The following is a 26,565-nucleotide window of genomic DNA, read 5'->3' on the forward strand; positions in this document are numbered from 1 at the left end:
GTCACCCTGCTTATTTAACTGATATGCAGAGTACATCATGTGAAATGCCAGGTTGGATGAAGCACAAGCTGGAATCAAAATTTCCAGGAGAAATATCAACTACTTCAGATATACAGATGGTACCACTCTAGTGGCAGAAGGTAAAGAGGCACTAATGAGCTTCCTGATGAGAGTCAAAGAGGAGTGAAAAAGCTGGCTTAAAACTCAACATTCAAAAAACGAAGTTCATGGCATCCAGTCCCATCACTTCATGGTGAATAGATGGGGAAACAGTGGAAACAGTGACAAACTTTATTTTCTTGGGCTCCAAAACCACTGTAGATGATGACACAGTCATGAAATTAAGAGATGCTTGCTCCCTGGAAGAAAAGCTATGCAAACCTAGACAGTGTATTAAAAAGCAGAAACATCACTTTGCTGACAAACGTCCTTATAGTCAAAGCTATATGGAGGTGAGAACTGGACCATAAAGAAGGCTGAGCACTGAAGAATTGATGCTTTTGAGTTGTTGTGCTGGAGAACTCTTGGGAGTCCCTTGGACAGCAAAGAGATCACACCAGTCAACCCTAAAGGAAATCAACCCTGAATATTCATTGGAAGCACTGATGCTGAAGCTCCAATACCCTGGCGACCTGATGCGAACAGCCAACTCATTGGAAGAGATGCCAATGATGGGAAAGACTGAGGACAGAAAGAGAAGGGAAAAACAGACGATGAGATCATTGGACGGCATCACTGACTCAATGGACACGAATCTGAGCAAATTCTGGGAGATAGTTAAAGACAGGGAAGCCTGGCATGCTGTAGTCTATGGGGTCACAAAAAGCCGGACACGACTTAAAGTCTCTGAACGACAATAACAGAACACTTCCTAATACCATATACAAAAATAAACTCAAAATGGATTAAAGACCTAAATGTAAGGCCAGAAACTATAAAACTCTTAGAGGAAAACATGGGCAGAACACTCTTTGACATAAATCACAGCAATATCCTTTTTGACCTAGAGTAATAGAAATAAAAACAAAAATAAACAAGTGGGTCCTAATTAAACTTAAAAGCTTTTGCACAGCAAAGGGAACTATAAACAAGATGAAAAAAACAACCCTCAGAATGGGAGAAAATAATTGCAAATGAAAACAACTGACAAAGCATTAATCTCCAAAATCTACAAGCAGCTCATGCAGCTCAATAACAGAAAAAACAAACAACCCATGAAAAAATGGGCAGAAGACCCAAACAGACATTTCTCCACAGAAGACATACAGATGGCTAACAAATACATGAAAAGATGACCAACAGCACTCATTACTAGAGAAATGCAAATCAAAACCACAATGAAGTTATCACCTCACACTGGTCAGAGTGGCCATCATCAAAAATGTCTACAAACAATAAATGCTGCAGAGGGTGTGGAGAAAAGGAACACTCTTGCACTGTTGGTGGGAATGCAAACTGATACAGCTACTATGGAGAACAGTATGGAGATTCCTTTAAAAACTAGGAATAAAACTACCATGCATGTATGCGTGCAAAGTCACTTCAGTCATGTCCAACTCTGCAACCCTATGGATTGTCGCCTGCCAGGCTCCTCTGTCCATGGGGATTCTCTGGGCAAGAGTACAGGAGTGGGTTGCCTTGGTCGCCTCCAGGGGATCTTCCTTACCCAGGAATCAAACCCACATCTCTTATATCTCCTGCATTGGCAGGCAGGTTCTTTACAACTAGCACCACCTGGGTAGCCCAAACTACCATATGACCCAGCAATCCCACTACCTGGGCATATACCCTGAGGAAACCATAACTGAAAAAGATACAGGTACCCCAGTGTTCATTGCAGCACTATTTACAATAGCTAGGTAGGATAAGGAGCCAACCTAGGTGTCCACTGACAGATGAATGGATAAAGAAGTTGTGGTACATATAAACAATGGAACATTACACAGCCACAAAAAGGAACGCATTTGAGTTAGTTGCAGTGAGGTAGATGAATCTATAGCCTGCTATACAGAGTGCAGTCAGTCAGAAAGAGAAAAACAAATATAGTGTATTAACACATATATATGGAACTAGAAAAATGGTGCTGATGAATCCTTTTGCAGGACAGGAACAGAGACACAGATGAAGAGAACAGACTTGCCGACACAGTTTGGGGGAGGAGAGGGTAGGATGAATTGAGAGGGTAGCACTGAAACATACGCATTACCACGTGTAAAACAGGCGGCTAATGGGAAGTTGCCGTGTAACACAGGAAGCTCAGCTCTGTACTCTGCGACAGCCTAGAGGGGTGGGATGAGATGGGGGATGGGAGAGAGGTTCAAGAGGGAGGGGACACAGGTAGACTCATGGTTGACTCACTTTGTTGTATGACAGAAACCAACACAACATTTTGAAGCCATTATCCTCCAATTAAAAATAAATTAAAAAAAAAAAAGATGACTGGCAACAGTCACTGCAGACAATTCTCGCCAGAGACATCTGTGTGAAGAGGACAAGTGTGTGGAGCAGTAGGGAGGATGTGGAACTGAGGTTTTGTTTTGCTTTAAAGAAAGGAGAAACAACAGGATGTTTGCTTGCTGATAGGAAAGATCCACGGAGAGGGCTGGATCACAGGAGCCCCATCTTGGGTGAAAGAGCCCTCCACCTCGCCCTCTGGTCTCTGGTCGCACATTCCAGCTCCTCTGCTGGATCTAACCACACGATGCTCATGTGCTGGTGTCCTTCGGGCCCCAGGTTCTGCTCTTCTCTCTCCCTGCCCTCCTCCTCCAGATCTCCACAGCTTCAAATGCCTCTGCACCTTGACATCTTTGTCTCCCCTTCAAACCTCTCCTCAGAAATGCCGATGCCGAGATTTCTACTGAGTGTCCCCAGGTTCCCACGCTAGCCCAGTCCCAGGCCCTGCGCCCACCTCTTTCCCACATTTGTCTTTTGAATAGGAGAGGGCTTCCTGTCAAACTTCTCCAGCCCCTTCACATAATTCTGCCTAGCCTCGCACATTACCAGCCCAACTGGCTAATGAGAAGCAAAACCAGTACAAAACCCAGCAAAATCTGGACAACTCTGCGACCCATGCTTTCACTACAGACACTGCTCCCAAAGGAAGTTCCTACAGTTACTTTATTTCCAACATGTATCATAAAATCTTTAATTAGTCTACAGCTATTACATTTAAGTCAGCAAGAGAAAGTACTACTTTATGATAATAAATATTAATGTGAGAAAAAAGTCTAGCAAAGTGGTTTATTTACATGTTATTGCTGGAAAAAGTCCTTTAAACAAGACAGTGCAGAGAAAACATCTTAGAGCTAAGTATCAGCTTCTCAGATTCCTCACAGCAGCTTTAGTACATCTCATTTTTATGGCTTCTATATAGTCATATGTTCAGGTTTTCAAAGAGCTGCTACTTCATGATGACAGTAACTCTTCAGAGTTTATTTTTATTTCCAAGTTTGTGATTTTTAAGAGGCTACTTTAGGACTGTGAATTGTTTCACTGTCTTTTCACTTTCTCGCTTTAGTTCTTCGATGTGGGCATCTAGGCGCTCTAGAATGTGATGAGACCTCAGCTCTTCCTCTTCCAAAAATCTTGTGGCTATTGAACCAAGAGGAGACAGAGGCAAGGGACACTAGAAGAGAAACAAATTTTGACATATGTAAGTTGAACAGTATATTTCTAAGACACAGTATTCATGATATTTTCTAACTACCAATATCAAAAGGGGAATGTTTTCCTCTGACAAGATATTGTCTTTATCCTAATGATAATAATAGTTTTTTTTTTAAAAAGTTCCACAAAAATTAACACAGATATCTTCCTTTCTGACACAGTTATGTAAGTGTGAAGTGTCATATAAATATATTAGTTACTCATTTAAAGACTTTCAGAGCCTTCTATACACTAGAAGAGATATACTTAATGCCTATTTATTTCAAACTCACTTATGAAAATCTGAATGTTACTTTTTAAAGCATAGAAAATCTACCGGTAATAAATTAGATACCAGCTAAAAATCAATATTTTCCTTCCTCCAAAATTTGAGTCTACAGCCCCTTGTCTGAGATTACTGGCTTCAGAATTTAGATGCACCATATTCCGTTGATCCTTATCTGCAGTAGTTATTTTCTATAACGTCATCTCAAACACTGAATTAATCAATATTGAAACACTGCTCTTATGGGAAACACAAACACATACATACAAACTTCACATAGATTATAATCCCAACTCCTAAAAATAACTCACCAGGTAGATTCTGTTTGCTTTATTTCACAAAAAAACAAGGTTCACAGTGTTTAGTGACTTTCCTGAGGCCACCCCATTAATGGGTGCCAAAGTTGGGGTTCAAACCCTGTTCAAGCCCAGCATCTGAGCTTCGTGCACTGTACTGCCCCTGAGTGACTCTATCTTCTGGGCCTCTCAGCACAAGAGCTGAAACAAGAGGGTAACGTACCACCTTGGCTGACCTTAGCTATAAACGTGCAAGTCCAGTGATACATTTTGTCCAGCTCTGCCATGTTCAAGAATAACTGTGAAAGTGCTTATGAGTTCTGTTTACAGGTAACTAATAGTTTAGCAAGTAGATGAATTCACAAATATAGAATACAGGACCTATGCATGAGTCTGAGGTAACATCCCATCATCAAACACATTGGTATTTCTGACATAAAATGTTCAGTGGGATCAATCAACATTTTATCACATCATATCGGTTCAGGCCAGGTCAGGTCTTAGTGCCAAACTTAAAAAGAAAGTTAGTCATCAGGTCTTTTTTGGATTTCAGAATTACATATATAGCACATTTATTTCAACAACTAAAAGAGAACTCCTATGGACTTGTTGGCACATTAAAAAGTCAAAAATACTGAACTTTCACAGATACAGGACCATTAGGGTGATGAGAATGAATGGCCAGACATGAGTGCTTCACAGAAGGCAAAAACAAGGGTGGAGAGGGGTCCTCACATCTGCAGGAACAAGGGGCCAGCCCTGTCGCAGGGCAGCGTCTGCCACCAGGGCCCCGTGGGGCGGCCCAGTCTATGGTCTATAACAGACACATCAGCTGCCATTACTTCCTCTGCCTCGACCCACTCTTTCCCTTTCCAGCCATTCCTTTTCTCCTTCACCAGTGTCTACACCCCAGGACTATCTTGGCAGGCAGAGATATTCTTTGAACCAATCATTTCCAATACAAAGGTGACCCTCTCTGAAAAAAGGCAGGAAGGGAATTCTCAATTTTGGCTAAAAACAAATGAGTCCCTATAACTTATATTTAATAAGACACATTTTGAAAAGTACTTGTGGCTGAAGTCTTCACAAGCAAATTCTTAGGACAGAAATACATGAGAATAACAAAGGGTACTTAAGAGAAAGAACCAGTAAGGAGACAAAAAGGAAAAAAAAAAATCCTCCGCCTTAAAATTAAAAAAAAATCAAACTAAACACACTTAATAAACTAGTAAGATCAGAAAGTTTCCATACCAAAGATGTAAAGTCTTCTGGGTCATTTATACTCTCAGAGATAGTGTCAGAAAAGTTGGCTTCATTTGTATCTAGCACTGAAGGCAGAGAGTTAGTTTTGCACAGAAAGTTAGATGGCAGGGAGACAGTGGAGCAGCAAGAGCTGATCTGATGGCTTGAGGGGCTGAAGCCCCGGGACAGGGACACAGGCTCTATGCTATCCGACGCTTGTCCTTGCGGAGAATGAAGACCTGCTTTGTAGGGCTCAGCCTTCATCCCATCATGCCTGTGCTGGCCATGGGCTGAACTGGATAGCAGATTAGAAAATAAAGCAGATAAACATTGTAGCAATTTTCCTCCTTTAAAGAAACAGACTTATTGTTGGAAGTTCAATAAAAATACAGAACCAGACTAAGGAGAAGGCTATAATTTACAAAATTTCAGAAGCCCGTTCAGACCAGGCATTCTCTTCATCACCCTGGCCCCAAATACCCAATCCCCATGACCACGTCCCTGTCCCCACAGACTTACACAACAGCAAGGAAGACACTTAAGCTATCTAAGTGCCCTAGTGGGGTTGGTGGTAGGAGACAGGGAAGTACTGTGCAGAGAGAAGTCCCTTATCTTCATCTGGGGGTGAGGTGGGAGTGGCAGAGAGGGTGTCAGCAAAGGTTCCTGGTAGGAAAACATGTAAGAGCTGAAGTCGGGTGGTTCTTCATTGAATGCTGATGTTTTAGGTAACAATCTATTATTAGTTCACCAAAAATACAAAAGAAGCTTTTTATAAAAAGCTAACTTCCACTTCTTATGGGACAAGTGAAGCTAGAAAGGTGGGAAGCAGCATGACAAAACTCAGGAATTAGGCTGTTATTGTCACCTACATCTAGAAGTTTACTTGAAAGTAATATATAACCCCCTGCACTTTTTAACCTAACAGCTTTACTTGTACATACTGTACTTCAGAATTAAACATACGGTCCTTTGATAAGGATTTAATTTCTATAAATTGGAAATTATTCTCAAAGAAATGAGCATTACATAATAAAGATACATATTTTAAATAAACTATGAAGAAAATTTACTTGAACTCTGTATTCTTGAACTCAGGTACTCTGCTGTGTGTTGGTTTAAAGATCCTGTCCCGGTTTTTTTTGCATATCTGAGTAGAAATCTCCAGCTGACCTTTGGTATCCATCAAATCTTTTTGTAGTTGTTGATTTTCAGATACTAATTTATTTAATGCCTCAATATAATTTTCCTGGAGGTCTGCTAGTGAAATCTCTTTTGCCTAATAAAAAAGAACAGAGGCACTTAATTTGTAAAAGAATACTCGTGATCTGTGATACTTCTGGTAGAAAATTACTTTTAGCTGTGACTAGTTAATCTATGGTTTTACTTAGGAAAAAGTATAGATCTGGTTTTGGCACCTTAAAAAAAAAAAAGGATGTGTTTCTTACAGTAAATGGGGTAGAAGCACAATGGGCTTCCCTGATGTGTGAAGGAATATCCAAGGAGCTGGAGGAAGGCTGGAACTAGGATGGAAGAAAGCTATAAATGAAAATCAAATACAGACAAAAAGAAAGAAAATAGTAATCATGAATTCTTTTTTAAGAAAAGAGAAAGTTGAGCTTAGTGAAATAAATCAGACAGAGAAATACAAAGACTATATGTTATCACTTATATGTGGAAACCAAAAAATAAAACAAATGGATAATACAAAACAGAAACAGACTCACAGACACAGAATGGTTGCCAATGGGGAGAGGGAAGGGGGGTGCGGCTAGACAGGGGAAGGGGGTTAAGAGGCACGAACTACTATGTATAAAATAAATAAGCTACAAGGATATATTACACAGCAGACAATATAGCCATTATTTTACAATAGCTTTAAACGGTATAACCTATGAAAATATTGAATAACTATGTTGTACACTTTGATATAATATTGTAACTATGCAATTACACTACTATAGTTTAACTTAAAAAAGAAAAGAGGGAGACAGGGGGTTGAACAGCCCCACAATACCTGTGGAAGAAAATCAAGAGACCTATTTCAAATAAAGAAATCTGTATATAAGGTTCTGAAAAGGAATTCTGACTGGCATGGACAACTTTTAAATAAATAACTCTCTGGTCTTAAAAACTTTTACATAATGTTGTACCTATTCTGGTATGTGAGATTGATTTTGACATAAGTCAGTATTCAACAAGGATAAGGTACAAATTACTACTCTGATATGGTTTGAATTCTGTAATTACAGATTTTACTGCTCTTCAATTCTACATGTTTCCTAGTAATACAGTACCTAAAAAAACAGAAGGCTGGACCATTTTTTCCTAATGACAAAATATTTTCATTAGCATTCTGAAAAATTATGGTTATCATCTTTGGAATTTAATATGATGTTTAGCTTACCCTTTTCTATAAAGAATTTTTTGAAAATAAGCTGGTCAAGTAGTTTGACAAACACAATTTACCTAACAAAAAAATAAAGCTTAAAATACAACCATTTAACTATCTGTACTAGTAGTGACAATAAGTTATAAAATCTTTCAGCAAGTTGTTGACAGGTAAAATCTCAAAAAAAAAAAAATGTAGGACATAGGAGTTAAAACTATGAACTACTGGAGACTTTTATTTTCACTGTGGTAAATAATTTATCAGAGCTATTGCTCTCATTACAAAGCTAATTAGATACTTTTATTAAGAGTTATTTAGCCAAAATTATTCATTTGTAAAAGTAATATCACCTTCCTAGGAAGGTAAATGCAAAACTGAACTTTCTAATAATTGTTCTTAATACATACATCATGTTTATACTGTAACTTCAAAATCAGAGGAAGTCTAAACTGCTGACACGATCCTCAACAGCCAGAGTTTGATATCTGATATCATTAAAGATATCTTTTAGAAGAAGATAATGTTTGCTTTTTCCAGGCAGGCATCATTTAAATTTTTCTCAAATTTACTATTGTATTAATCACAATTACAAACAAATGAATGTGAAAAGTAATATAAAAAGTACATAGCAAGCACACACCTGGCTGTGTGAAGAAAGGACATCACTACCACTGTTAAGAGGTTTCAGGAGAAATTGAGCTGAACAGAATCTCTGGCCATAGTCTGGGTTAAGCACCTCTGAGAGTTCCCAACTCTTAAATATGAACATTACATAAGATGGAAGTCTCAATCAGCTATTTCCAAATCCTGAGCAGTGACAGACTTTATTTTCTTGGGCTCCAAAATCACTGCAGATGGTGACTGCAGCCATGAAATTAAAAGACTTTTGGAAGAAAAGTTATGACCAACCAAGACAGCATATCAAAAAGCACAGACATTACTTTGCCAACAAAGGTTCATCTAGTCAAAGCTATGGTTTTTCCAGAAGTCATGCACAGATGTGAGAGCTGGACCATAAAGAAAGCTGAGCACCGAAGAAATGATGCTTTTGAACTGTGGTGTTGGAGACTCTTGAGAGTCCCCTGGACTGCAAGGAGATTCAATCAGTCAACCCTAAAGGAAATCAGTCCTGAATATTCACTGAAAGGACTGCTGCTGAAGCTGAAGCTCCAATACTTTGACCACCTGATGTGAAGAACTGACTCACTGGAAAAGACCCTGGGAAAGATGCTGGGAAAGATTGAAGGCAGGAGGAGAAGGGGACAACAGAGGATGAGATGGTTGGATGGCATCACCGACTCGATGGACATGACTTTGAGCAAGCTCTGGGAATTGGTGATGGACAGGGAAGACTGGTATGCTGCAGTGCATGGGGTCGCATAGAATCAGCCACAACTGAACTGAACTGAAATCCTGAGCCTTTTGAAGACTCTGTGGTGCAAACCAGGTTCTTGGTTTTCTCCACCACTAGCTTCGTATTGCTTATCAAGGTGTATAAAGTTGTTTTCCTTCCTTCCGTCTATGCATCCTTCCTTTCTTCTTTCCTTCCTTCCATCCACCTTCCCCCTTACAAAATATTTAGCTGTTGTCTCCTCTCCTACTTTTTCCATCCTTGTTGGTTTGCTTTAAAAAACAAAGTCCTTTCACTTTAGTTTTAGAGGCATTTGGCGAGGGAGCATATGTTCATCTGCCACATAAATGACGGCATAACATTTTCCTAGTAAAGAAAATCAAGAAACCATCCCTCTACAGACTAACATTTACATTTTTAAAAAATTTTGGATACTGCAAACAACACTGAAATGACCGTTTTCATGCATTTGCTTCTCCGGGATGGGTTCTTTGGGAATGCAAACTGATGACAAAAGGAGAACAATTCAGCAACGACAACCAAAATCAGAAATGCACATGACTCAGGACTTTATAGACTGCATGTATTTACACTCGGTTTAATGGACATTGCTAAACTGCCCTCCAGAATAGCTGTGTCAATTTACTTTCTCATTAACAGAGCACTAAAGAGCCTGTTGCTCTATATCCCTGCCAATACTGGTTATATCAGTTTTTAAAAAATCATTGTTATGTCAATAAACCAAAGAATATTTATTTCTTTTGACTATTAAAGGGATGTAACTGCTTTTCTTCTTGCTGAATTTCTGCATTACTTCTATGATTATCTATTTATGGACTATGTAGATCACAACAAACTGTGGAAAATTCTTCAAGAGATGGGAATACCAGATCACCTTACCTGTCCCCTGAGAAATCTGTATGCAGGTCAAGAAGCAACAGTTAGAACTGGACATGGAACAACAAACTGGTTCCAAATTGGGAAAGGAGTATGTCAAGGCTACATATTGTCACCCTGCTTATTTAACTTATATGCAGAGTACATCATGAGAAATGCTGGGCTGGATGAAGCACAAGGTGGAGTCAAGATTGCTGGGAGAAATATCAATAACCTCAGATATGCAGGCTTAAAATTCAACATTCAAAAAACTAAGATCATGGCATCCGGTCCCATCACTTCATGGCAAAGAGATGGGGAAACAATGGAAACAGTGAGAGATTTTATTTTCGTGGGCTCCAAAATCACTGCAGATGGTGACCGCAGCCATGAAATTAAAATACACTTGCTCCTTGGAAGAAAAGCTATGACCAGCCCAAATAGTATATTAAAAAGCAGAGACATTACTTTGCTGACAAAAGTCCATGTAGTCTAAGCTATGGTATTTCCAATAGTTGTGTATGGATGTGAGAATTGGACTATAAAGAAAGCTGAGTGCCGAAGAATTGATGCTTTTGAACTGTGGTGCTGGAGAAGACTCTTGAGAGTCCCTTGGACTGCAAGGAGATCCAACCAGTCAACCCTAAAGGAAATCACTCCTGAATATTCACTGGCAGGATTGATGCTGAAGCTGAAGCTCCAATACTTTGGCCACCTGACGTGAAGAACTGACTCACTTGAAAAGACCCTGATGCTGGGAAAGATGGAAGGCAGGAAGAGAAAGGGATGACAGAGGATGAGATGGCTGGATGGCATCACAGACTCGATGCACATTAGTTTGAGCAAGCTCTGGGAATTGGTAATAGACAGGGAAGCCTGGCCTGCTGCAGTCCATGGGGTCTCAAAGAGTCGGACACGACTGAGTGACTGAACTGTACTGAACTGAACCTATTTTCCTACTAGATCCCAATGACTGTATTATCTTTATAAGGCCTTATATATTAATATTTTATATTAACATTTTGTCTGTTAACAGATTGTTTTCCTCTAGTCTATCAGTCTTTTAAATGGAGCCTTCTGTAGTCCAGAAATTTTATATTTTTATGTTGTAGAATTCTTTATGTTGTAAAATTCTTTGTGGTTTCAAGATGCTAAGGGAGTCTCACCCTCTCAAAAGATTATAAAAATGGTTCCCTGTATTTTCCTTTAGCTGAAATAAAGTATTCATGTAGTGTTTTGCATGTTCTTACACCCCAGCCTCCACAATCCTTGAGAGTGAAACTAAAACTACTTAGGAGCCAACAGGGCCATTGTATAACCATGAAGTTTTGGAGGCATAGACTCTCCAGAAAAACAGAAAAGAAGAATTTCTAAAATCTCTGGGCATTTGACCCATATCAAGAAAAGAGGGGTAAGAAACAGATGGGTCATTTTGCAAAAATAACAATTTTATAACAAAATAGTTAAAAGAGCACCCACACAGTTGGTAACTCTCTGTTAGCTAATCCTGTTCTCTGGTTTCATAGACGCTTGCTTACATTTCTTATCCTCCCTACTGGATTACCCTCAGTCTTGTAAAGACAAGAATCATCCTTGTATCTATTACACCATCTACTAAATACTTTGAGCATAAAAGATTCTAGAATATTTGATTAAATGAAGTGTATTTTCTCTAGTGGCTCAGATGGTAAAGAATCTGCCTGCAATGCAGGAGATAAGGGTTTGATCTCTGAGTTGGGAAGATCCCCTGGAGAAGGGAATGGCTACCCATTCCAGTATTTTTGCCTGGAGAATCCCATGGACAGAGGAGCCTGGAGGGCTATAGTCCATGGGGTCGCAGAGTCAGATACAACTGAGCAACTAAACCTTTCACTTAACACTTTTACCTTGTAGAAATATATTTAAAACAAAAATACTTAAAAGATGACATACTTTATAATGAAAAGACTGTGAAAATAGTCATTATAGTAATAATAACAGCATTAAATATTTATTATATACCTACTAAATGCCAGACATTATGCTAAACCCTTTATATATATTCTCTCTATTTTACATGTATTTTTATCACACACAGTATTTTTTAAAATCTTCCAGTTGCTGGAGTGAAGAGTGATATTTTGCTCACTCCTATCACTGTCTTGACTTCTTTTGGAGAAAGTTTTTGCAGAAAGATCACTTCATAGTTTGATCTTAGCTTTCTCTTTACAATATCAGTATTTACAAAGTAATTTCTTGTACAGCAGAAAAGCTATACAAGAGGCTTGCATAGCAGAAAAGCAAGTTTCTATATATGTACCTCATGTAAACCCAATTCCAATTTCATCACCATTTCAGAAAGATGACGATTTTCTAACTTCAGTGATTCCAGCTGACCCAACATCTCCTGAGAAGGGAAAAGTAGAAAAAACTAAATAAATGTAATGAATAAATCAAATGCATCTTAACAATTTTTTCTATATATAATTTTCATTAGGTGAAGTTACATTCTTCATTCATATATACAAACACTTTCTAAAACATTTTTTGAAGAGGTGTTTCAACATGAATTTGTACGCACACAATTAAGAGTATTATTCTAAACAGATCAATCCAGGCACTGGTGGCGCCCTGGCACTCCTCTTCCTGGCCTCTGCCTCCAGCATCTTGTAATCTGTACTCCTTTCAAGGGTAGTAGCTTATTCCTGCTTGAAGATTCCTGCCTTCCTTGGCTTCCTGCTTCTTTTGTGAAAACTATCTGGTTTTCTTCCTTATTGTCTCTTTCCTTTTTAGCATCATTCTGGCACTTTTTTATCCTAAATGAGTAGTTTCCTAAGTTGGGTTCAAGTCTCTCCTCTTCACACTCTATGCCTTCTCCTTACAATATCTAAGTCTCTTGGGGTTTCAAATGCCAACTTCATGTAAAGACTTCCATGGCTAAATGTCTTACCTTGATTTTAATCTTGCACTCCAGGCCTTCTGTGGAACTATTAGATATTTCCATATGAAAGTCCAGCTTTTGTCTCAAACCAGTGTCCCATCTGCCAGCTTCCCCATTTTTTTGTCCCTTTCATACAAATTCATTATCCTCCCCAAACCTGCTCCTTATCTTTTCTATATTTCATTAAAGAGCATCACTCTCTCTAATCAGTTGCCCAAGCCAGAATCCTAGTTACATTCTTCCCTAACTCTAACTCACTCTCCCTGTCCAGTCAAATACAAAGTCTAGTCAATCTTACCAAGCAAGTATCTCCAGAATGCATCCATTTCCCTGGGTCTCCCCTGCGCAGTGCTCAGGCCACCATCTCACTGCTGTGACAGCATCTGAGTGGTCTCTCTGCCTCCTTGCTTATTCTCCATACAACCACAGAAACTTTCTACTCCTGTTTAACCCATTCTCTACAGACCCCAAGATAACATGAAAACTCCTGCACAGGGCAGGCAGGCCCTTCGGGAGCTAATCCCTGCTTTCCCATTTCATCCCTCACCACCTGTCCCACCTGCCACAATGAACAGGGTAACCTTCACCACTCACCATAGAAATAGTCTTCTCACTTGTCTGAACTACTCTTAACTCCTGCCAATCTTCACTAGACTGCTAGTTAACCAGCCTAAAGAAGAGGGTTAATAAAAATTTACTGAATTTCACACTATGGAAATTATACCTTTAATAAATTGAACCTTCAAGAACAAACTTCAAATAAAGAAAATTTTTGTTCAAGTTTCACCTTATGCTCGACTGCTTTTTCTTCTGCCTTTTGTATCTCTGCTCTGAGTCGCTTTTCCATGTCAGAGGAAGAACTTTTGGTGGAAGCAATAGTGATATCTCGCTGATGTAACTCTCGAGTTAGCTGGGAGATCTCCATCTTCATTCCTTCTAGTACAGAACTGTAACTCTGTTCAGCCTGTAAAATCTGTTCTTTCAACTGCAAAAAACCAGAAAGCATTACAAATTGAGAGAAGACATGTTAGATAGAAAAATATAATATTTATAATAGAGTAATTTTTACCTTGCCTCAGGTCATAAATTTTTCCCTAATTAAATCTGCAAAAAATTAGCAATTTACCAAGCTGCATATCTGTACTGAAGGTCAGGTAGTTATGCCACAATTATTTATTAGATCTCCAAACGGTGAGAAATGGCTGACTCAAATGCTGAGAACCAGCATCAAAGAGCTGAAGCACACATTGTTTCAGTTCAGTTCAGTTCAGTCACTCAATCCTGTGAGCTGTTTCAAATCCTGAAAGATGATGCTGTGGAAGTGCTGCACTCAATATGCCAGCAAGTTTGGAAAACTCAGCAGTGGCCACAGGACTGGAAAAGGTCAGTTTTCATTCCAATTCCAAAGAAAGGCAATGCAAAAGAATGCTCAAACTACCGCACAGTTGCACTCATCTCACATGCTAGTAAAGTAATGCTCAAAATTCTCCAAGCCAGATTTCAGCAATACGTGAACCGTGAACTCCCTGATGTTCAAGCTGGTTTTAGAAAAGGCAGAGGAACCAGAGATCAAATTGCCAACATCCTCTGGATCACGGAAAAAGCAAGAGAGTTCCAGAAAAACATCTATTTCTGCTTTATTGACTATGCCAAAGCCTTTGACTGTGTCGAACACACATTGTTTAGAGGACAGCATTTGTTACCTTCACTCTTTCTGGTTACAAATCTAAAAATTTTGTGTATATGGTTTCCTGGTCCACGGAAGATAACAGAAAGAGAAAAAGAAAAGAGCTAGAAGTAATCTCAAAGAAGTAATAATAATAAAAAAAAAAGCTGACTCAACAAATAGGACAGCTAGGGCCCACTAACACAGAGACAAATTCCACAAACTTCAAATGCCAATGAGGATATAACTACCCCCAGTACAAAAGAGAATACACATCCATCACCACCTTCAGTCAGTAAGAAAATACTAAATGCTATCTCAATTAATGTTCATGTGTTCATGCAAGCAAGAAGGTGTGTTATCTTTTAGAAAATTTTTCATCAAGACATATTTAAAATAAAATTGTAGAGTTCAAAGGGAGCAGGCTTCAATTATCTTGAAAATACTTAAACGGCATCCCTGAGGATGACACAGAGAGATATTCTTCTAAGCACCTTACAGGTGCTCTACTTATGAGCATCACATGGCCTCTGGCTGAGATTTTTCTCTCATTAAAATTCAGTACTATAACCTCCCAACCCACTGCTCAGTCTACAAACACAGCGGGGTTTGCACCTCTCACCTTCTTGATCTCAGCCCTGTACTCATTGTTGTGCACTTCCATCTTCTTCAGCTCTCCATATTTTTCCATTAGCTCTTGGCTCAGCTGTTTACATGTTGCACTCACAGATTCTAAGCTTTATGATAAAAATAAGGTCACATAATTAAAACAAAACAAAACCCTGAATCCCACAAGTTGAGTTATCTAACTACCCTCTTAATGTCCAAGAAATAAACATCACTTTGTACCCCAAAATAAAACTCATTTCCAATTTCCGTATCAGTGGAGTCAGCAAAATCCAATCCACACTTCTGTGGAGATACTTTTGACTTCTGTGTTCACCTATATACCTTCTATCTGCTTAAAATACAACTGGTTACAAAATTCTAAATGTTATAACAACTTAGGCAATTTTTTCTCTCTAGTCGTACACGAACTGCCATCATAATGTCAGTCTTCACCACGCTTAATTACAATCCCATCCTACACACAGCTGCCAAAATAATCATGAGTTTCCAACCTGTCACCTTTATTTATCCCTCATCAGATAGAAGAACCTCAGGGACACCATACCTCTCTTATCTCACAGCTCATACCCGCTATAAAGTCATTTTGCTCCTAAATTGCTAGGCTTTACAGTCTGCCTTGCGCCATGTGCTAAGCCTGACTTCTTTTCTTTTCACATACCACCCACTTGGCCACACAGCACCTCCCCCTACCACCTGACAATGGACAGTCAACATCCTTTCAAGAATCAAATCAGCATTTACCTGGATGGAGCCACCCCGACTCTCATTCCCCTGCTGCTGCTGCTAAGTCACTTTGGTCGTGTCCGACTCTGTGTGACCCCAGAGACGGCAGCCCACCAGGCTCCCCCGTCCCTGGAATTCTCCAGGCAAGAACACTGGAGTGGGTTGCCATTGCCTTCTCCAATGCATGAAAGAAGTCGCTCAGTCATGTCCGACCCTCAGCGACCCTATGGACTGCAGCCTTCCAGGCTCCTCCGTCCATGGGATTTTCCAGGCAAGAGTACTGGAGTGGGGTGCCATTGCCTTCTCCTAAATCATCTTAAAATCAGTCTACTTTCAATTGTTAGAGTTTGAATGTAGACACTTTCTACAACTTTCACTTTAAATTGCTCTTAGGTCTTTTAATGTACATATTCTGTCTCTCAAACTACAAATTCTATGATTAAAATAATATCTTTAACTTCTCACCTTCCTTTAACCTTGTCCACCATACTCTCGGGCCCTTCATCATTCGGTTCCAGACTGTTCAATAAAGGCTTAATAACTGTTAGACTGTTCCCCCACACAGCCAATTTACCAGATAAGCTGTCGTTCAAAATATCACCTTGGCAATACAACACAAAACAATCATGTACATTCCTCCAGTTCCTGTTTCAGGGAGTATTCTGTTCAAACTGAACAATACAAATAAGCTGTCTAAAAGGGTTCCTTTTTCTACCTGTCTTTTGCTATATAAAAATAATGTTTAAAGTCATTCAGTTTATTACTGAACAGGGGTATCTGTATCCATTTATTCCAACCTTATTTCTAAAAATCCTAGAATGCTTATTATGCGGTACTTAGTACATGGCTATAATATGTCAAATAAAACACTGAGATAGAGAGAGAAGAAAAATCAGAAATAATCTTGTCCTATCTAAAGATGGGAAAATTGAGGCCTAAAGAGAATAAGGTGTTCCAAGTGGGCAGTGTGTCAGAAGCAAGACACAAGTCTTCAGAGTCTGCTGAAAGCATAGCAAAACATGTAAAAGACCACTAAAAAGTTAATCAATGGAAAATCTATGATAAAAATATAAATATTAGCTCTAATATCAATAACAATTTGTCATTGCTGTTTAGCCACTAAGTCGTGTCCACCTCTTTTGTGATCTCATGGACCCCCACCAGGCTCCTCTGTCTGTGGGATTTCCCAGGCAAGAATTCTAGAGTGAGTTACCATACCTTCTCCAGGGCATCTTCCCAACTCAAGGATTTAACCTGTGTCTCCTTCACTGGTACAAATGGATTCTTTACCCGCTGAGCCACTGGGGAAGCCATGTCAACTAAGCTGTGCTTAGTTGCGTCCAGCTCTTTGCGACCCCATGGATTGCAGCCCACCAGGCTCCTCTGTCTATCGGGATTCTCCAGGCAAGAATACCTGAGTGGGTTGCCAAGCCCTCCTCCAGGGGATCTTCCCAACCCAGGGATTGAACCCAGGTCTGCCGCACTGCAGGCGGATTCTTTACTGTCTGAGCCACCAGGGAAGCCCATCAAAAGAATGCTAAACTTTATTTTATTCAATCTACAGTGTGCAAATATACTTCAGTAATGAGAGTTAAGAATATCTTAAGTATTTCAAGGTGAGAAAGAAAGCAAAAACTCTGCGGATGCATGCATATTTACTATGCAAAGAAAATACTTAGTGGTTTCCAAAAACAGAAATAAAAGATACATTAGTTAGAGTAGGGATAAAAATTTGTTACTTAAGGCAAAATGGAAATTTTTTGGTTGTTTGTTTCCCTGCAGGCTAACAGTTTATATATTTTTATCTTCTACATGCAGAAAACATTAGAGTACAAATGACTGTGATTTATGTTTAAAATAAAATATCACACTGCTCCCAATCAAAAAGTTCTGCAGTATGACCAAAAAAAAGAGTCCATTGTATTGCAATACAAGTGATCTGGGCATAGCACAGCATAAATAAGGATTCAATCAACACACAAGGACATATCAACAGCATTTCAGAACAGAAGGAAGGAGCACCACATGTCCAGTGAGACCTCCCCAAGAGAAGCTCCAGTGAGGTGGCTGGTAGAGGGAAAGCCAGTCTAACTGAAGGCCTTCTGCATGGGAGAAATGTGAAGACATACAGAGAGTTGATACAGACACTTCTTGAAGAATTGGGTTTTGAAGAAGAGCAGAGTTATATTGAAGTAACTTGATAGGGATGTAGGATTAAAGGAGGGTTTTCATCTTTTTCCCAAATGAGGAATATTAAAACATATTTTATACCAGGGGAAATGATTTAGCAGATATTAAGAATTGACAATGTAAAAAAGAAAGGAAAAAACTGTAGAAACTATACATAAGTGGAATCTTAGAAGCACAGACATGTCATCCATTGATTCATCTATTCTTAACAGATTAAGGGCACAGACAGGTGCAGGCTGACTGGTAGATTTGTTTGGTGGTAAAAAGATTAGGAAGTTCTACTTTAATTGAAATCAAAGTTCTCCTTTAATCTCAATGAAATCAGAAGTTAGGCCAATTTGTGAAAACTGGAGGAAAAAACATGTTTTCATTTGTTATATTAGCTTACTTTATCAATACAATGATTGAAATAGTTTCTAACAATTTGAACATTGCTGAAGTGCATGTAATTATCTACCTGCCTTCCAGACGCGTCACCTCTGCCTGCAGAAGCTCTTCACTAGTGTGGGTAAAATCCAGTTGGCAGAGCACGTTCTGCAAGTCCCCCTGCCCTTGAGAGGCATACCTCCTTTCCGCCAGAGGTTCCTCCAGTGATCTAAGGGAAGACATAGAAGGACTGTTAAAGGCCTGCATCTTCGCAAACAAAAACAACACAGAGGCAATTCATATTTTCCCAACTCTTTAGAAATGAAACTCTTCAGAATTCTTTAGTTTGTTTCCTGGTTTACCAAAAAAAAAAGTTAGCTGACTGTACAGAGCTTCTTCATCTTTGGCTGCAAAGAATATAATCAATCTGATTTCGATACTGACCATCTGGTGATGCCCATGTGTAGAGTCTTCTCTTGTGTTGTTGGAAGAGGGTGTTTGCTATGACCAGTGCATTCTCTTGACAAAACTGTTAGCCTTTGACCTGCTGTTTGTACTCCAAGGACAAATGTGTCTGTTACCCCAGGTGCTTCTTGACTTCCTACTTTTGCATTCCAGTCCCCTATAATGAAAAGGACATCTTCTTTGAGTGTTACTTCTAGAAGGTCTTGTAGGTCTTCACAGAACCATTCAGCTTCTTCAGCATTACTGGTCGGGGCATAGACTTGGCTTGCCTTGGAAACGAACAGAGATCATTCTATTGTCTTTGAGATTACATCCAAGTACTGCATTTCAGACTCTTTTGTTGACTATGATGGCTACTCCATTTCTTCTAAGGGATTCCTGCCCACAGTAGTAGATATAATGGTCATCTGAGTTAAATTCGCCCATTCCAGTCTATTTTAGTTCATTGATTCCTAAAATGTTGATGTTCACTCTTCCCATCTCCTGTTTGATAGCTTCAAATTTGCCTTGATTCATGGACTTAACATTCCAGGTTGCTATGCAATATTGCTCTTTACAGCATCGGACTTTACTTCCATCACCAGCCACATCCACAACTGGGTGCTGTTTTTGCTTTGGTTCCGTCTCTTCGTTCTTTCTGGAGTTATCTCTCCACTGATCTCCAGTAGCATACTGGACAACTACCAACCTGGGGATTGCCTTTTAATACTGTTCATGGGGTTCTCAGGGTGAGAATACTGAAGTGGTTTGCCATTCCCTTCTCCAGTGGAACACGTTTTGTTAGAACTCTCCATCATGACCCATCCATCTTGGGTGGCCCTACACGGCATGGCTCATAGTTTCATCGAGTTAGATGAGGCTGTGGTCCATGTGATCAGTTTGGTTAGTTTTCTGTGATTGTGTTTTTCAATCTGTCTGCCCTCTGATGTATAAGAGGCTTATGGAAGCTTCCTGATGGAAGAGACTGACTGAGGGGGAAACTGGGTCTTGGTCTGATGGGCGAGGCCATGTTCAATAAATCTTTAATCCAATTTTCTGTTGATGGGGAGGGGGGGCTATGTTTCCTCCCTGTTGTTTGACCTGAGGGCAAACTATGGCGGAGGTAATGAACATGATGGTGACCTCCTTCAAAAGGTTCCATGCACACACTGCTGCACTCAGTGCCTCTGACCCTGCAGCAGGCCACCGCTGACCCATGCCTCTGCCAGAGACTCCTGGACACGCACAGGCAAGTCTGGGTCAGTCTCTTGTGGGGTCACTGCTCCTTTCTCCTGGATCCTGCTACACACAAGATTCTGTTTGGGCCCTCCAAGAGTCCATTTCCCAGTCCTGCTTAAGTTCTGGCTGCTCTATGGTGGGGTTAATGGTGACCTCCTCAAGAGGGCTTATGCCATACCCAGGTCTACTGCACCCAGAGCCCCTGCCTCTGCGGCAGGCCACTGCTGACCCATACCTCTGCAGGAGACACTCAAACACAGTTCTGGCTCAGTCTCTGTGGGGTCTCTGGGTCCCAGTGGCACAAGGTTTGTTTGAGCCCTCCGAGCGTCTCTGGCTGGTATGGGGTTTGATTCTAAAGGTGATTATGCCCCTCCTACTATCTTGCTAGGGCTTCTTCTTTGCCCTTGGAAGTGGGGTACCTTTTTGGTGGGAGCCAACATTCTTCTGTTGATGGTTATTCAGCAGCAAGTTGTAATTTTGGAGTTCTCATAGAAGATAAGCACATGTCCTTACCAGCTACTAATCATGATTTATCCTACCAGAGAAGGTAGGCCTCCCAGGAGACATAAGACTATAATTCCTTTCACGTTTGGAGTTTCAACAAGGGTACAAATTAACAGGAGACAGAGAGAGAAGAGTCGCTAAGTCATGTCTGACTCTTTGCAACCCCATGGACTGTAGCCTGCCAGGCTCCTCTGTCCATTGGATCATCCTGGCAAGAATAATGGCGTGGGTTGTCATTTCCTCCTTCTGAGGATCTTCCCAACCCAGGGGATAGAACCCACGTCTCTTGCATTGGTAGGTGGATTCTTTACCACTGCACCACCTGGGAAGCCTATACAGATTGACAAAAGGGTTTCTAACTTTCTAAACATCAGAATTTCTTGGTTAGGGGACCCAAACTGAAGGTAGAAAAAAATAGCCATACATTATTATCTAATACCCTAAAAATTTAACTCAGAAATTAAAACTAAGAAAACCTATAATATGATCAAGCACAAAATTATGAATATGTAATATTAAGTTCAGTTCAGTTCAGTCGCTCAGTCGTGTCTGACTCTTTGCAACCCCATGAATCACAGCACGTCAGGCCTCCCTGTCCATTACCAACTCCCAGATTTCACTCAGATTCACGTCCATCGAGTCCATGATGCCATCCAGCCATCTTATCTTCTGTCGTCCCCTTCTCCTCCTGCCCCCAATCCTTCCCAGCATCAGAGTCTTTTCAATGAGTCAACTCTTCACATGAGGTGGCCAAAGTACTGGAGCTTCAGCTTTAGCATCATTCCTTCCAAAGCAATCCCAGGGCTGATCTCCTTCAGAATGGACTGGCTGGATATCCTTGCAGTCCAAGGGACTCTCAAGAGTCTTCTCCAACACCACAGTTCAAAAGCATCAACTCTTCGGTGCTCAGCCTTCTTCACAGTCCAACTCTCACATCCATACATGACCACAGGAAAAACCATAGCCTTGACTAGATGGACCTTAGTCGGCAAAGTAATGTCTCTGCTTTTGAATATACTATCTAGGTTGGTCATAACTTTTCTCCCAAGGAGTAAGCATCTTTTAATTTCATGGCTGCAGTCACCATCTGCAGTAATTTTGGAGCCCCCAAAAATAAAGTCTGACACTGTTTCCCCATCTATTTCCCATGGAGTGATGGGACCGGATGCCATGATCTTCATTTTCTGAATGTTGAGCTTTAAGCCAACTTTTTCACTCTCCTCTTTCCCTTTCATCAAGAGGCTTTTCAGTTCCTCTTCACTTTGTGCCATAAGGGTGGTGTCATCTGCATATCTGAGGTTATTGATATTTCTCCCAGCAATCTTGATTCCAGCTTGTGTTTCTTCCAGTCCAGCATTTCTCATGATGTACTCTACATATAAGTTACATAAGCAGAGTGACAATATACAGCCTTGACGTACACATGCTTAACGCCAAACCACCCTGTGGCTAAGACTAATAATATTTAAGGTTATACCTTATGGTCTCTACTGTGTGTTGAGTATCAGCTGCCTTTAATTTTGCTTGCAGCTTCTCCTTTTGTATTCTTGCATCATGGATAAAATTTTCTTGAGTTTGAAGAGCTGCCTTCAATCCTCTCTTTTCTTCTTGAAGAACCTGTAAAAATACTCAGAAAAAAAGTCAGATATTATTACACTTTTTCTATTTCACGAGACAAGGAAGCCAGGAGTCAAACTGTAAATTATATAACAGATACAGTATTAATAGGCCCAATATCAATATCTGATCCACTGGCTACAGAGTAGGTAAGAAACTGCAGATTTTGGAACCTAGTTGTAGGTTAATTAGTTTCTCTTAAAACAGACATACACACATTTCCTAAGTTATAGTATATAAAAATTTAAAAATATACCTCTAGTAGTTTTTCAGATTCCCTCAATTTTTCTTCTTTCTGCCGCTGCTCTTGCATAATAGTCATATTGGTTCCAACCAAGTCATTGACTCTCATGGTGAGGCGCTCTATTTCCAACTCATTGGCACAGATAGTATCATTGGCCCGCTCCAGCTTACTGCTTAGGTGCTGAATTTCTGACTGGCTGGACAGTTCCACAGACTCTAATTTTTGTTTCCGATTGGCAAGCTGAGCCTAAAAATATACAAATTATCAATTGGTAAAAGTAAAAGAATAATCAATGAACAAGGAAGACTAAAATGAAGCTGAATTTTACCTCCATAAAACATACAGCAATAGATCATTAAAAATATATAATTCATTCACCAGTCCAGTCAAAAAATGAACAAATATTTAAGCAGACATTTCTCCAAAGAAGACATACAGATGGCCAATCAACACATGAAAAGATGCTCACATCACTCATTATTAGAGAAATAAAAATCAAAACTACAATGAGGTATCACTTAATACCAATCAGAATGGTCATCAGCAAAAAAACTACAAACAATAAATGCTAGAGAGGAGGTAGAGAAAATAGAACCCTGCTGCACTGCTGGTGGGAACGTGAACTGGTACTGCCACTGCAGTATGGAGATTCACAACAAACTAAGAATAAAACCACCATGTGGTGGTGTTTTAGTTGCTAAGTCATAGCATGGGGCTACAATATTAGAATGGGTTGCCACTTTCTTCTACAGGCGATATTCCCAATCCAGGGATCGAACCCACGTCCCTTGCGTAGAAGGTGGTCTCCTGAATTACAGGCAGATTCTTTATCACTTACCCACTAGGGAAGCCCCCAAACTATGATATGACCCAGCAATCCTACTACTGGGCATATACCCTGAGAAAGCCACAATTCAAAATGACACATGTACCCCAATGTTCATCACAGCACTATTTACAATAGCCAGGACATGGAAGGAACCTAGATGTCCATCAACAAATGAATGGATAAAGAAGTTGTAGTACAATGGAATATACTCAGTCACAAAAAGGAATAAATTTGAGTCAGTTGTAGTGAGGTAGATGAACCTAGAGCCTCTTATATAGAGTGAAGTAAGTCAGAAAGAAAATAACAAGTATTACATATTAACACATATATATGGGATCCAGGAAAATGGTACTGATGAAACTAGTAGAGAACAGACTTGACACAGTGGGGGAAGCTGAGAGTGAGATGAATTGAGCAAGTACCACTGACATACATACACTATCCTGTGTAAAACAGACAGTCAGTGGAAAGCTGCTGTATAACACAGGGAGCCCAGTCTGCTGCTCTGTGATGACCTAGAGGGGTGCGATGTGGGGAGGGGAGGAAGGCTCAACACGGAGGGGATATATATAAAATTATGACTGATTCACATTGTTGCATGGCAGAAACTGATGCAACATTATAAAGCAATTTTCACCAATTAAAAAAAAATTGTATAAAGCTAGAAATAAAAATAAAGTAGTTGTGGTACATATATACAATGGAATATTACTCAGCCATAAAAAAGGAATGAATTTGAGTAGTTTTAGTGAGGATGAACCTAGAGCCTATTATACTGAGTGAAGTAAGCCAGAAAGAGAAAAACAAATATCATATATTAGTGCATATATATGGAATCTAGAAAAATAGTACTCATGAACCTATTTACAGAGAAATGGAAATGCAGATGTAAAGAACAAACTGGTAGCCATGGCGTGGGAAGGAGAGGGTAGCACAAACTGAGAAAGTAGCACTGACATATATACACTATCATGTGTATAACAGGTAACCTTCCTAGTGGAAGCTGCTGCATAACACAGGGAGCCCAGTCTGGCATTCTATGACAACTTAGAGGAGTGGAATGTGGCAGGTAGGGAGGCTCAAGAGAGAGGCGATATATATATAATTATGACTGATTCACACTGATGTACTACAGAGACCACCACAACATTGTAAAGCAACTGTTCTCCAATTTAAAATACATATATATACATACATATATATGTGTATATATAATATATTCATGATAGAAAAAAAAAACTCCATGATAAAAACTAGGAATAGAGAGGAACATTCTCAACTTGACAAAGACTTTCTACAGAAACCATACAGCTAACATTACACTTAATATTGGGAAACTTGACACTTTTCTACAAAGATCAGATATAAGGCAACAATCTATCCTCACATCACTCCTTTTCAACCATCACAGTGGATGTCCTAGTTAATGCAGTAAGAAAAGGAAAAAAAAGGTATACAGATCAGGAAAGAAGTCATAAAACTACCTTTATCCACAGATGATATGATCATCCATGTAGAAAATATGAAAGAATCAACCAAAAAAAAGAAAAATCCCTAAGTTAATAATCAGCTATAGTAAGGTTGCAAGATATAAAGTTAATATATAAAAGTCAACCATTTTCCTATATGCCAAAAGTAAACATGTGGAATTTAAATTAAAAACAAAACACAGGACTTTCCCAGTAGCCCAGTGGTAAGAATCTGCCTTGCAACACAAAGGACACAGGTTCAATCCCTGGTCAGGCAGCCAAGATCCCACATGCCCCGGAGCAACTAAGCCCGCGCACCACAGCTACAGAAGCCGATATGATGCTGCAACTAAGACCCACTGCAGCCAAATGAATAAAATAAAAATTAAAAAAACAAAAAAACACAGCACTATTTATATTAACACCTAAAGAAATTACTTAAGTATAAATCTAATAAAATATGTACAAGATCTATAAAAGAACTACAGATCTCTGATAAACAATATCAAAGAATAAATGAAGAGATATTCCATGTTAATGGAAAGGAAGAATCAATACTGTCAAAATGTCAGTTCTTCCCAATATTATCTATGAATTCAATACAATCCTAATCAAAATATCAGCAAGTTATCAATATTTTGTGAATATCAACAAAACTGATTCTAAAGTTTATAGAGAGAGGCAAAGAATAAGAATAGCCAATACAATATCAAAAGAGAAGAACAAAGCTGGCTGTCTGATGTTACCTAACTTCAAGATTTACAATAAAGCTATAGTAATCAACAGTGTAGCATCAGCAAGAGAATAGACAAATAGATTAAGGGAAGAGAATACAGAGCGTAGAAATTGACCCTTATAAATGTAGTCAACTGATCTTTGATAAAAGAATAAAGGTAATAAGATGGAGCAAAGATAGTCTCTTCGACAAATGGTGCTGGAATAACTGGACATCCATATGCAAGGGGAAAAAATGACATGTCTGACAAAGGCTTCACACTCTCCACAAAAATTAATTAAAATGTATAGACCTAAATGTAAAATGCAAAACTTACAAAACTCTTGAAAGATAATACAGGAGAAAATGTAGCTAATTTTGGGTATAGCGGTATCTTTGTAAATACAACACCAAAGACATGATCCCTGAAAGCAATAACTGATAAGCTGAAATTCATCAAAATTTAAAACTTTTGCTCTGTAAAAGACAATGTCAAGAGAATGAGAAGACAAGCCACTTTAGCAACTGTCTCATGGACCTGTAGTACCCAATTCCTATAGATTTGGATGATTTTTTAGGCTTTGTATCCCAGCTATACTTTTTTTTTTATATATATACTGGTTTTTAGCTCCCAACTTTCTAGTTTTTCACAGGTTTAATTCCAGCATCCTGAAAGGTACTTCATCTTCACACTGAAGATAGACATAAAGCATTTGTGTAAGTACAACTTCCCATATTCTAAGTATTTTTAAAAGGTAAAGCACACAATTTCATTTTAGAAATTTAAGTCTCTGGGAAATCTATCTGCTGTGTATTTAAAGATTTTTATTGTATATAGTACAGGGCAAAAATCCTACTATGGTCACAAAAGTAGATGTTCAATGATGCCCATAAGCCAGAGAGAGGCGGGGAGGAGAAAGGTAA

At 39.4% G+C, this 26,565-nt stretch overlaps 1 protein-coding gene across 33 annotated transcripts in view; it reads right to left on the bottom strand.

The window, feature by feature from the left end:
• Positions 1 to 3,226: 3,226 nt before the first annotated feature.
• The window catches only part of CEP63 (centrosomal protein 63), an 80,353-nt gene continuing 57,014 nt past the window's right edge, over positions 3,227 to 26,565 (bottom strand). For 19 of the 33 annotated variants that reach the window (XM_069564867.1, XM_069564960.1, XM_069565024.1 and 16 more), the window contains 7 exons: positions 22,641 to 22,874; positions 22,245 to 22,384; positions 18,672 to 18,809; positions 15,294 to 15,408; positions 13,793 to 13,990; positions 12,385 to 12,471; positions 3,227 to 3,625 (listed from right to left, as the gene is read on the bottom strand). In XM_069564867.1, coding sequence (XP_069420968.1) covers positions 3,467 to 3,625; positions 12,385 to 12,471; positions 13,793 to 13,990; positions 15,294 to 15,408; positions 18,672 to 18,809; positions 22,245 to 22,384; positions 22,641 to 22,874 — 1,071 coding nt within the window. In that variant the 3' untranslated portion in view covers positions 3,227 to 3,466. Of the gene's footprint in view, positions 3,626 to 5,478; positions 5,765 to 6,539; positions 6,746 to 12,384; positions 12,472 to 13,792; positions 13,991 to 15,293; positions 15,409 to 18,671; positions 18,810 to 22,244; positions 22,385 to 22,640; positions 22,875 to 26,565 lie in introns of all 33 variants that reach the window. The other 14 variants (XM_069564838.1, XM_069564939.1, XM_069564865.1 and 11 more) reach the window with 2 other exon arrangements.

The sequence above is a fragment of the Ovis canadensis genome, chromosome 1 (genome assembly GCF_042477335.2).
Source record: "Ovis canadensis isolate MfBH-ARS-UI-01 breed Bighorn chromosome 1, ARS-UI_OviCan_v2, whole genome shotgun sequence".
Lineage (NCBI taxonomy): Eukaryota > Metazoa > Chordata > Mammalia > Artiodactyla > Bovidae > Ovis > Ovis canadensis.